Here is a 12,067-nt window from a genome sequence, read left to right on the forward strand (position 1 = left end):
TGGACTGATTTTCCATAATTTCGCTTATATATATAATGTACAGTGTTTTTTGTCACCAACTGCTTGTGTATCGTGTTTTGTGTGCGGAGGAGCGATCAGAAACGGCAGAGAACAGACTCGAGGTGAGGCAGGCAGTTCTCTTGCCTCATCGCTGGGGGCGCTCATGATCCCAGATATTGTGACTCCACAACTGCAGAGTAAGAGACAGCGAGCTAGCCATGGAGCTAGCCATACAGTAAATAAGTAAAGTACAGCGATATATTTGTTTTCTCATCTCTTCCACACATGAAAGACTACATTTCTACACTTAAACAGTTTTCTAAAGTGGATTTTCAATTGAAGCAGGAGATAATAACTAAAGGAAGACCAACACCGGAGCTGAAAGTTTTGCTTCCAGACAGTTTTATGATTCTCAAACGGAGTAGAAAAGACATGCCGAGGATAGACTTGGCTTTGGATGAACGGATATTTTTGTGCAGAATTAGTGGTGCATGGATTTCATTGATACATAAAGGTAAGACAGCAATGAGATTTTTTTGTTGTTTTTTTTTTCATGAAATGTGCGTTTTGTGGGCTAATGTTTGTCTAAATAATTCAGTAAAGTAGAAGCGGTAGCTAATCTACCACAGCAATTATTTATTAATAAAACATTAAGCCCAAAACGTACTACAACAACAGACTAAATGTTCTGTTCTGTGTGAAAAATTCTTGAATGTTTTTTTGGTGTTAAATCCTAAAACATGAAGCGGCATTGTTGTCAGTTGCTATGACAACGAGTCTGCGTAGCTTGGCGAACACACTTTGCTGTGGATCATAGCACGAAATTAATACCTACATTTCCAAGTTTCACTGAGTTAACGGCTATGGATGACATTAGTCTTTTTGCCCCCCAGCGTTGTATACCTGCGCGAAATTTCCTTACGTCCAATAACATGTATAAGTCATAAGTCAGTGCCTCACCAGCAATGAACCTCACCGCACGTCACTGATGATGATCTATGTCATGATTCTATGTTGCTGGTTAAATAAAATCATATGGTAATAACAGCGTATACATGTCTGAGCTAAGCGTATGACTATCTGATAACGTATGCTGATCTGACAGAACACCGACGTGCTGGGAACCCAGGCATCCCTCAAAGATCCGGTGCCCATCAAAGGACATGATGTACCCCGTCTGACAAGACGGGCAAAACGGACGTTCGCTCTTAAAACAGTTCTATCTTACGCTGAAGAAAAAGAGGGAGCAGTTTGTCTGGTCCGCTTTTTATACAGACTGGGGTGGGGCCCACCCAGTAGATGGACGTGGACTAAGCTTTTTTCAGTGCTGGGCTGCGCGCGCGGGGGATAAACCCACTAGCGATAGCCTTAAAGGGCGAAGCCTATATGAAATAGATATAGAACATCTGATTTAATATCAAAGACACACCCAACTCCTGTGGACAGCCTCCTTCTACCAAGGCAGATCATTCTTTCTATGCCTATCTTTATGTTTAACCTCTAGTTTAGGGGCAGCCTTTCACCAAACAAAAGGGATAGATTTAATTTTGTTTTAATAAGTTCAGTTCAGGATCAAGAGTGTTATTTTTCTCTGCAACCTTGACCCACTGATTTTCAGTCACATCTCAAATATTTCATCTAGAATATTACAAACCATCTTGAGCATGATTTTCATCAAAGTATACAGTCTTCAATGAGTCTTCTGCAACTTTCCTGTAACACTGACCTCTACAGGAAATTGTTAAATTGGTTAATATCCCTGTGGGATTAATAAGGTATTTTACATCAGCTGAATGACTGACAGTAATCTCTGAGAGAATCTGGTTCCTATGTGTCATGCTGAAGCACTCAGGAGGAAGAGCAGTACATTTTCCCCTTAAAGGTCTTATGTAAAGCCTTACTGATGGATTTGTTGACAAATCAAATTTATCTGCCAGTCAGGTTACAATCAATATTTACTGTGTTTTTACCATAAAGAATCAGTCAGATGAAGAACAAAGAAGGCAGAGGAGAACATTGACTCATTTTATATAAAGTAAAGTGAAGTTAAAAAGAAATGAAAATGTTAATTGAAAATTAAATTCATTTAAAAGGAATACAGTGTTCCATCATCTTCCCAGTTTTCTGGAAGTTAGTTCCAGATTTGTGGTGCATAGAAGCTGAATGCTGTTACTCCATGTTTGGTTCTGGTTTTGTTGATACAGAATAGGCAAAAACCTGAAGACCTAAATAGTCTGGAACAACAGCAGGTCTTTAATGTATTGTGGTGCTAAGCCATTCAGTGATTTATAAACTAAAAGTATTTTAAAGTCTATTCTCTCAGTGTTAGGACTTTAGATCTGGGGTGATGTGGTCTATCTTCCTCAATTTAGTCAGAAATCGAGGAAGCAGCATTCTGGATTGATTTTTTTAGGCAGACCTTGGTTCTGCATCCACTGTTACAGAAATTGATGCAACTGAAGATAAATGCATGGATGAGTTTCTCTAGATCTCGCTGAGACATTAGTCCTCTAATCCTGGAAATGTTCTTCAGGTGATAGATAAATACAACTTTGTAGCTGTATTTATGTGTCTCTGAAGGTTCAGGTCTGAGCTTCACAGCTTTTCTTATTTTAATATGCACAACATGCACATGTGCAGCTAAGATGCAAATCTCTTACCGTACAATGTCCATTGACACAAGGGTTGTTAGTCTCACAGATGTTGCTTATCTGGGTGCAGCCAGACGGACCATAGCCATTGCCAGTGTATCCTTGTGGGCATGTACACAAAGGGAATGCTGAACCTGGTACATAAATAAAAATGAATAAATGAATGAATCCATTGATTTAGTGTATTAAACAAAATTATACATTTTGAAACATCTCTTTTTAGCCAGTTTAACATGCTTTATATCCCACATGATGTTCTAAATTCAGAGACACTTGTTTTACCTGGGCTGGAGGAGCAAATAGCTAGAGGATGACATCCTCCGTTGTTGGAAGAGCAGATATTACTTTGTGTGCATGTTCTCCCATCCCCCTCATAACCTGCACAAATACAAGACAAAACATTAAAAATTAAAATCAATTGCTTATTTCCAGTTTTGTAAACGTACACAAATATACACAAATATCTTTTTTTTATTACTGACATAGACAGTGATTACTCGTCATATCTGTGAATGCAATACATATTTCATTAATCAGTACATCTGTAGATCTACAATTGCTAAACAATAACTTTACAGTTATACCAGGGGGGCAAGGACCACAGTGGAATGAACCCATGGTATTCATGCACTGGACCACTGGGGTAGTAGAGCAGCCACCATTATTTGTCAAACATTCGTCCACATCCTGACAGCTGTAGCCATTTCCTTGCCAACCTGAAATATACAATAAATCAAGAACATATACTCTTAGACACACTGTTGTCCAACTTTAAATAAAATAAGTGGATACTTAGTGTGGTAGGAAAAACAGGAGAAACTTTTGGAAGGATAACTGCAAACAGAGAATTTAAAGTAGGAGCATTTACCTCCAGTCATTAAGGGTCTTTGTTCTACACCTTTTAGAAGTGTCTCTGGTATAACAGACTTCAACCAAATGGTTAAATTACCTTCCTGGTATGCAGATGAGTTGAATACATTCTGAGCTTGTTATCCTCAAGCCCCAAATTCGTGCAAGGATTCATTGCATGAATATAAAGTGCTGGAACGGATAACTTTGCAATTTTATGGACAAAATGAGCTCATTTTAGATTTGATGTTTGCCATGGGTCTAGTTGGGACAACTCAACACAACTGTCCTGGGTTCGATTCCTGACCCCGAGACTTTAGCTGCATGTCTTCCACCCATTCTCTGTCTTGTGACTGACAATGAAGGTCTCTAGTGCAGCAAAAGATTTTGAAATAAAATAGTTAGGATAGGAGCAACAAATGGATGAAAAAGCATTTATGGGCATAAGGGAGAAGACCTCCACATGATGTCTGAGGTCTCCTGGTCCTCAGACGATGCTGCAACACTCATTGGCATGGCTGTGTCATAAAATTACTAAATGAACCTTGAAATACTTCCAGAAACCATTCTTGGTAAACACAATCTGTTGTGTCATTTTGTGAGGCCATGATGCCAATAGGAAGCCATTGAACACTTTTCAGAAGCGTTGCTGTGTCCTGTGGGCCAAGGCTCATTTGATATGGACTGTTTCAAAGTAGGTTCTTGTTCTGCATAGTGTAGGGATGCAAGCTATGTAGTAACGAGTTAATCTAAAGTTGGCTGATCTTATTGACCGACTAATGATCAATGGATAAGTGCCCAGATAGCGATAGTAATTCAACGTTGACTTATAGTGAGAAAGGTTGATTTTTGGTTGAGGTCGACTGATCAATGTTGAATCAGTGTGTGTTGTCTGTCATGGCTGTCCTCCCCCTGTCCTCCTCTTTGAGCTCTGTGAGAGCATTTTATTATAGAACAGGGGTTAACCACGTTTTAAATTAAGCACTAAATTAAATTAAGCACTGTTGAGGATAGTGGGTTGTGATTCCTTTCTGAACCTTTTCTTACTTGTCCATAAAAATTATTGTTGACTGTGCATGATATGTTGACACAAAAATATCTACAAGTCACTACAAGGCTGCGATGGACTGGCAACCAGGGTGACCCCGCCTCTCACCCAAAACGTTCACTGGAGATAGGCACCAGCATCCCTCCTGACCCCACTAGGGACAAGGGTGGAAGAAAATGGATGGATGGAAGTCACTATAAGGAGTGGAGCTGTCCACCCCATCCCCTATTTGCATGAGTAGTATATCCCAAACACAGCCTCTTTGCGGTTTGCTTGTTAGTTCAATGATGAATTATGATCAAAAAGGTTGAATTTATGGTTAAGATCGATGATTGATGGATCAACCATCAAACAATCATCCAGTTCTAGCCAATTAACTAATGTTGAAAAGATGTCATTGAATTGATGTTGTTTTGTGATCAAATTCTAATGATTGAAATGCCAACGTCTGATGCACTGTTTTTCAACACTGGTCCTCAAGGCACACTGCCCTGCAAGTTTTAGGCATTTCCATAATTCAGCACATGATTTCAATTGATGGCTGATTTACAGGGTTCAGCTGAAATGAAAAAATCTGAAAATATGCAGGTCAGTTTGACTTGAGGACCAGGGTTGGGAAAAACTGCTAATCAATGTTGAATCAAAGTAAGCTGCTTGTCACTGTTAATCACCCACTGATTCAATCCAGGTGTGTGGCAGAAGGGAAAAACCTAAAATATGCAAAGCAGGTGGGCTGAAATACTGATCTAAACCTGCTAATCACTGATTCAGTCTTTTGATTCTTGGATTGGTAACTGGTTAAACAGAACTAGACTATTACTAGCTGTGTGGAATATTTATCAGCATACGGACATTTTTGAATGAATTTGATCATCAACTTATTTGGAAACATTTGTGGTTAATGGAAAATTGAATCAGTTATTCGATGGAAGTTTATTCTGTATATTAGTGATGGCCAAATGAAACCTTGTGAAGCAATGAAGTGTCCCAGCCCATTGCTTTGCCCAAAGGTTCATTACTCGGTGGTTCATTCATTTGTCANGTGTCTTTAGGAAACTTTCAAAACAAAAACGGAAGATTTCGGATGTATCTTACTTTTGATAGAGTGAAAGAATTACATATAAATAATAGTCTTTACCACCTGTGTAAACTTTGCTGGTGAATGTTATAACACATAATATAAGTTTTATAATATGTTACATTGTTTCATTTCTAATGTAGGCTCTTGTGTCAGGTAATCTTGTTGATGTTAGAGAATAATTAACTTTTTTAGATTTATGGAATATCAGTTAGCCTTCATAGCGGGGCTGAACCCGTATTACACCAAGCACTGTAGCTAATGTTAGCTGGTATCTCGCCGGTGGACATAAATACAGTAAAGTAATATTCTAATCACAAAATATGCACAATAATATGTCCATCTTACTTGTGAAATGTTGTTTGTGGAGCCCTCACATCAATAGTCATCGATCCGAACAACAACATCCCTCAGTGCTGAAGCATCTTCCGCTGTTTTGGTTGAGCAAAGTAGGAGGGACGACCGCTCCAAGATGGCCGCCGTATTTCCTGCGCCAGAGCAGCCAATGCGGGGTCTACTCTTATATTATGTCTATGGGGCTTCACCTGACACTCCCCCTTTTTACTCAGTACACGCCTCAAAGCCTGGCTTCAGATGACCCATCACTGTTGTTTATAGTATAAATCATTTTATCAACTCCCAGAGCAGTGTTGTAGTACTCGAGAACAGTCTTGGTCTTGAGACGGGTCTCGAGACCATTTATTGATGGTCTCGGTCTTGTCTCAGACTCGACCGCATTTGGTCTCGGTCTTGTCTCGGTCTCGGGCGCTGAGGACTCGGCATTTTATTTCAAGACCAGTCGAGACCGCAACTGTTAAAATATCACTAAACATACAGTACACTATCTAGTTTATTTGTTAACATCGTTGTTTTCAGTGGATGCAAAACGCACCGATTAAAATCCAAGCAATAACGTGTTTCTGCTTCTCTCCCCTCCCCCCACCTTTCACTCATACGCGGCGCTCTGAGATGTGCGCAGTGATTTCCTCTCAGTGGCAGAAGATCTGTCTAATCGTCAGTAATATAATAGCGCTGCATAAATCATAAGAAATCCGATGGCCACAGCTAACTCAGCAGCGCTTCGCTTTCACAGACGGTGGGAACAACGTCTCACTTTTTTCGTCACTTAGAAAAGTAGCTCAAAGAAAGGTAAGCTCCGTTAACGTGATGTTAGCAAAGCTAGGTGTATAGAGACACATAAGCATTGTCATGAAAAAAAGTTGTCACTCACTGCGCTGAATTATTGTGCGAAGATGTTGACTGACTTGTCGCATATATGGGACAATGCTGTGTCCAAAAGTCTGCAATATAATGATGCGACATTCAGGAACAGTACAATTAATCTGGTCGTCTCTTTACTTATTAGATAGGACTGGAGTGTCACTGAGAGTCGTTCTATTAGATTACCATACACTGTCAGAATAGTGAGTACCATGCCTGCGCATTAAGAAGTTCGACAGTCAGAGGAGTTGTCAGTTCACCATACACAACAAGTTATGACTAAAATAAGTCATTAAATTGTTTTCCATGATAACTANTCACTATAAGGAGTGGAGCTGTCCACCCCATCCCCTATTTGCATGAGTAGTATATCCCAAACACAGCCTCTTTGCGGTTTGCTTGTTAGTTCAATGATGAATTATGATCAAAAAGGTTGAATTTATGGTTAAGATCGATGATTGATGGATCAACCATCAAACAATCATCCATTTCTAGCCAATTAACTAATGTTGAAAAGATGTCATTGAATTGATGTTGTTTTGTGATCAAATTCTAATGATTCAAATGCCAACGTCTGATGCACTGTTTTTCAACACTGGTCCTCAAGGCACACTGCCCTGCAAGTTTTAGGCATTTCCATGATTCAGCACATGATTTCAATTGATGGCTGATTTACAGGGTTTAGGTGAAATGAAAAAATCTGAAAATATGCAGGTCAGTTTGACTTGAGAACCAGGGTTGGGAAAAACTGCTAATCAATGTTGACTCAAAATAAGCTGCTTGTCACTGTTAATCACCCACTGATTCAATTCAGGTGTGTGGCAGAAGGGAAAAACCTTAAATATGCAAAGCAGGTGGGCTGAAACACTGATCTAAACCTGCTAATCACTGATTCAGTCTTTTGATTCTTGGATTGGTAACTGGTTAAACAGAACTAGACTATTAGTAGCTGTGTGGACTCTTTATCAGCATACGGACATTTTTGAATGAATTTGATCATCAACTTATTTGGAGACGTTTGTGGTTAATGGAAAATTGAATCAGTTATTCGATGAAGTTTATTCTGTATATTAGTGATGGCCAAATGAAACCTTGTGAAGCAATGAAGTGTCCCAGCCCATTGCTTTGCCCAAAGGTTCATTACTCGGTGGTTCATTCATTTGTCACTAGTGACATCTGCTGTTGAAACTGTGGCAGCCTTGTCACTCAGAAAAAATTAGTAAATGCAATATTGTCACAAAGTTTTTGTCAAACTCATGTTTAGTAACAGCAGAGTCAATTAAATCCTATTTAATCTTTTTTAGTTATTAAAATTATTTGTAGCCAAACCTGGTATATGTTGACTGTCAGTGGCTGTTTTCTTTTGTCATCGACTGATTTGACAATAGACATTTGTTTTAGTGTTTTTGAAGTGCAGAGTGCTTGTTGGGGCAGACAGTATTCTTTGAGTTTCGATTTGCCTCCCGAAAAAATAAAATTCTTCAAAAATTCTCTTTTTCTTAGATTTCAATTGGCTCTCTGATCTGATCCCTTATATTTTTACTCATCAGGCCAGAATTTTACTCTTCCAACAGCTTTAAGTCTGTTTCTGCTGTGCAAGGCTGATGTATCTTTGCAGGACAAAGAAATAGTGGAAATTTCAAGAAGATGAGAATTTGGAGGTGAAGGGGTTAATTATTTTTATTTAACAATCTTGTCATCTCAAAATATTCCCAGATGTCAGATTTTTTTTTTCTTCTTACTGGCTCCATTTCAATCAAGTTTATTTGTGTAGCACATTTCAGCAACAATGAAGTTTCAAAGTTCTTTATATAATAAAAACATAAATATAAAGTCATAAAATATGCCATAATCAACAATTGAGAAAACCAGGAACAAACATTACATTTTGATGAGTGCCATCATCAAAATCATTAATACACATGAACTATGTTGGTCAAAGTGCCTTTTATTTCAGCCACTGCTGAGAACAAATATTCCTCTGCTGGGCGATCAATAACTCATGAACCGGCACGGCTCATCATGCTTTTATTTTGAAAACCGACACACAAAATGAAGCAGTCACGTGACCCATGCAATGCGAGGCATTGTTTGTTGTCAGTTACGTGGTTTTCAGCACCGATTAAAATCCAAGCAATAACGTGTTTGTGTTTCTCCCCCGTCCTCCCACCTTTCACTCGTACGCGGCGCTCTGAGACGTGCGCAGTGGTTTCCTCTCAGTGGCAGAAGATCTGTCTAATCGTCAGTAATATAATATCGCTGCATAAATCATGAGAAATCCGATGGCCACAGCGAACTCAGCAGCGCTTCGCTTTCACAGACGATGGGGACAACGTCTAACTTTTTTCGTCACTTAGAAAAGTAGCTCAAAGAAGGTAAGCTCCGTTGACGTGATGTTAGCAAAGCTAGCTGTACAGAGACACATAAGCATTTGTGATGAAAAATGTTATCACTCACTGTGCTGAATTATTGTGCGGAGGGGTTGACTGACTTGTCGCATATATGGGACAACGCTGTGTCCAAAAGTCTGCAATATAATTATGAGACATTCAGGAACAGTACTATTCATCTGGTCGTCTCTTTACTTATTAGATAGGACTGGAGTGTCACTGAGAGTCGTTCTATTAGATTACCATACGCTGTCAGAATAGTGAGTACCATGCCTGACCATTAAGAAGTTCGACAGTCAGAGGAGTTGTCAGTTCACCATACACAACAAGTTATGACTAAAATAAGTCATTAAATTGTTTTCCATGATAACTATATAGATATATATGCGTTGTCGTTTTTTCAAATTGTATTTAAAGCAGGATTAGCTGCAGCTGCAGTCAACTACAACACACACCCTGTAAAACTCATTAACCTACTTAACCGCTAAGTCAGGATGCCATACAACTGTTAATAAAGTGTATGATGATCTACGTCATAATTCTATGTTGCTAATTAAATAAAATTATATGGTAATGACGTGTCTGACAAATATAGCCGTGAGTTTGTGCTAAGCGTATGACGATCTGACAGCATATGCTGACCTGACAGAACACTCTTCTTTGTTCTTGTAATCCTCTGCATACACTGCAGTAGCTGTCATTATTTTATTTAATTATGTACATTGATATTATTTAATTAACAAATAAATAAAACACAAGAATGAAAGAGCACACAGAGCATGCACATTGCTCTTTGATTGTTTATGTTTTTGTGTCAGCTGTATTAAATATCGACAACATACAAAGAACATTTTGATATTTGCACATGGGAGAGCAGAAGAGGACAGTGGCTGATTTTTAGATCTTTGCTGAGGTAAATAAGATCAGGGGATAAGATTAGCTTCACATGCAAGTATGGGCCGATCATCAGTCCCCCAAAATTAAAGAAATCGATGCCGATAAATCATCTGACCCATAAATCAGTGTACCCCTTCTTTAAAGTGTTTTTTAAAAAAAAGAGGAAAGGTTACATCACAGCAAATATAAACTTATCCCGACTATGATGAGAACCATAGGAAACATCAAATCTGAAATGTGCTCATTTTTAGCATTAAAGTCTAAAGGTCCTTTATAAAGGTCCCAACTTTTCTTCAATTTAGGTCACATGTTAATACGTATGTACTGTGTAAAACATGGGGATTTTTCTCAGTTGTTTTCAATAAGGGTGAACCTTATGTGATTCTTGGTTGAATTTATTTTTAAATAATGTCATTTTCTTCTGTTTAATTCCTTGAATTTGAAACATTTTATCTGTATTACTAGTATTCTTCATTATAACTTAGTTTGCTTTTGGATTTCTTCTTTAGTTCACCATTTTCAGTCCAATTTGTGTTTGAAAGTGCAGTATAAAGGTAAACATCTAAAATGTCGGTCATTTTTTTATGTCACTACCACAAAAGAGGTTCATCAACAGAGAAAACGGCGAGTTAGTATTTTGAGTGTTACCAGCAGGACAGGCTCCACAGTAGAAAGAACCCTGAGTGTTGTAACAAGGAACAGGAGGGTTGGATGAGCAGGGCTTGGTGGGCAGGTTACACTCATCAACATCAGACACACACGCTGGGTTCCCAGCTGGAGCTTCCCATCCACTCTCACAGATGCATTGGTATTTGGGCTGTTTATTGAAGCAAATAGTCAAACTGAGACCCATGATGCCAAAAGTTCCACATAAGTTAAAGTATAACCAGTAGGGGTGTAAAATAATCATTGTCAAATAACTCAAAGATAGAGCTGTTTTTTAATGAGACAAATAAAAATCATAAACCAAAGCATAATGTGGTTTAAGTGGCAAAGCATATGTATCTAGATAGGATTACTCTACATAAATCCAAATAATACAAATATTTAACACATTAAAAAACACTTAGAAACACATAGAAATGTTACAAAGAATATTAGTCAATCAATCACGAATCAAGTATGGTCATTCATACTACATATAGTTACTGCCCAGATAGCAAGCAATGCTAATTCAACGTTGAATTATGGTCAAAAATGTTGACTTTAGGTTAAGATCGACGGCTGATGGTGGATCAACCATCAAACAATCATCCAAATTTAGCCAATAACCAATGTTGAGATGTCATTGAATCAATGCTGTTTGTGGTTGAATTCTGATGGTTGAAATGCCAATGCCAATGTTGTATAAATGTATGCTGTCTGTCGCACCTCTTCTCTGCACTGTTGAGGACAGTAGGTTGTGATTCCTTTTTGGTACATTTTCTTACTTGTCTGTAAATATTATTGTTGGCTGTTTAAATGTGTAATATGTTGACATAAAAGCATCTACAAGTTACTACAAGAAGTGGAGTGGTCCACAAAACCTTTTTTTACACCAGTGGTTTGTCCCAACCACACAGTCCCTTTGCTGCTGGCTTGTTTGCAACCAGCTTCTGAATTGAATTCTACTCTGAACACTTTTAATATTTCAATGTGTTTCAAAACTTTTCAAATGTTTATTATCCTTCTAACAGGCCCAAACTGGTGACACCCTCACTCTTACTTTTGTTTTTCAGCTGCTGCTCAGCAGTTTGACTCCAAGCTGACAGACATGGACTACAGCAATACTGTCAAAAAGTGGCTTTGTTACACAACAGAACGAGAGGAAATCATCAAGGAACCAAAGTGTCGCCAATCAGAGTCAAACTTGGGTTACCCCAACTTGTACTGTGTCCCTGGTTCGTTCAGCACAAGACTTAACCTCATGGACATTGTTATTCCATGGACAATG

General features: G+C 38.5%; 1 protein-coding gene across 1 annotated transcript in view; it reads right to left on the reverse strand.

Moving 5' to 3' along the window:
- Positions 1-12,067, reverse strand: part of cubn (cubilin (intrinsic factor-cobalamin receptor)) — a gene marked incomplete at its 3' end in the record, with an annotated part of 68,230 nt that overhangs the window by 42,395 nt on the left and 13,768 nt on the right. The window contains exons 8-11 of the mRNA XM_007543597.2: positions 10,783-10,951; positions 3,236-3,367; positions 2,934-3,029; positions 2,661-2,785 (exon numbers count right to left, since the gene is read on the reverse strand). Coding sequence (XP_007543659.1) covers positions 2,661-2,785; positions 2,934-3,029; positions 3,236-3,367; positions 10,783-10,951 — 522 coding nt within the window. The remainder of the gene's footprint in view (positions 1-2,660; positions 2,786-2,933; positions 3,030-3,235; positions 3,368-10,782; positions 10,952-12,067) is intronic.

The sequence above is a fragment of the Poecilia formosa genome, unplaced genomic scaffold (assembly GCF_000485575.1).
Source record: "Poecilia formosa unplaced genomic scaffold, Poecilia_formosa-5.1.2 Scaffold857, whole genome shotgun sequence".
NCBI lineage: Eukaryota > Metazoa > Chordata > Actinopteri > Cyprinodontiformes > Poeciliidae > Poecilia > Poecilia formosa.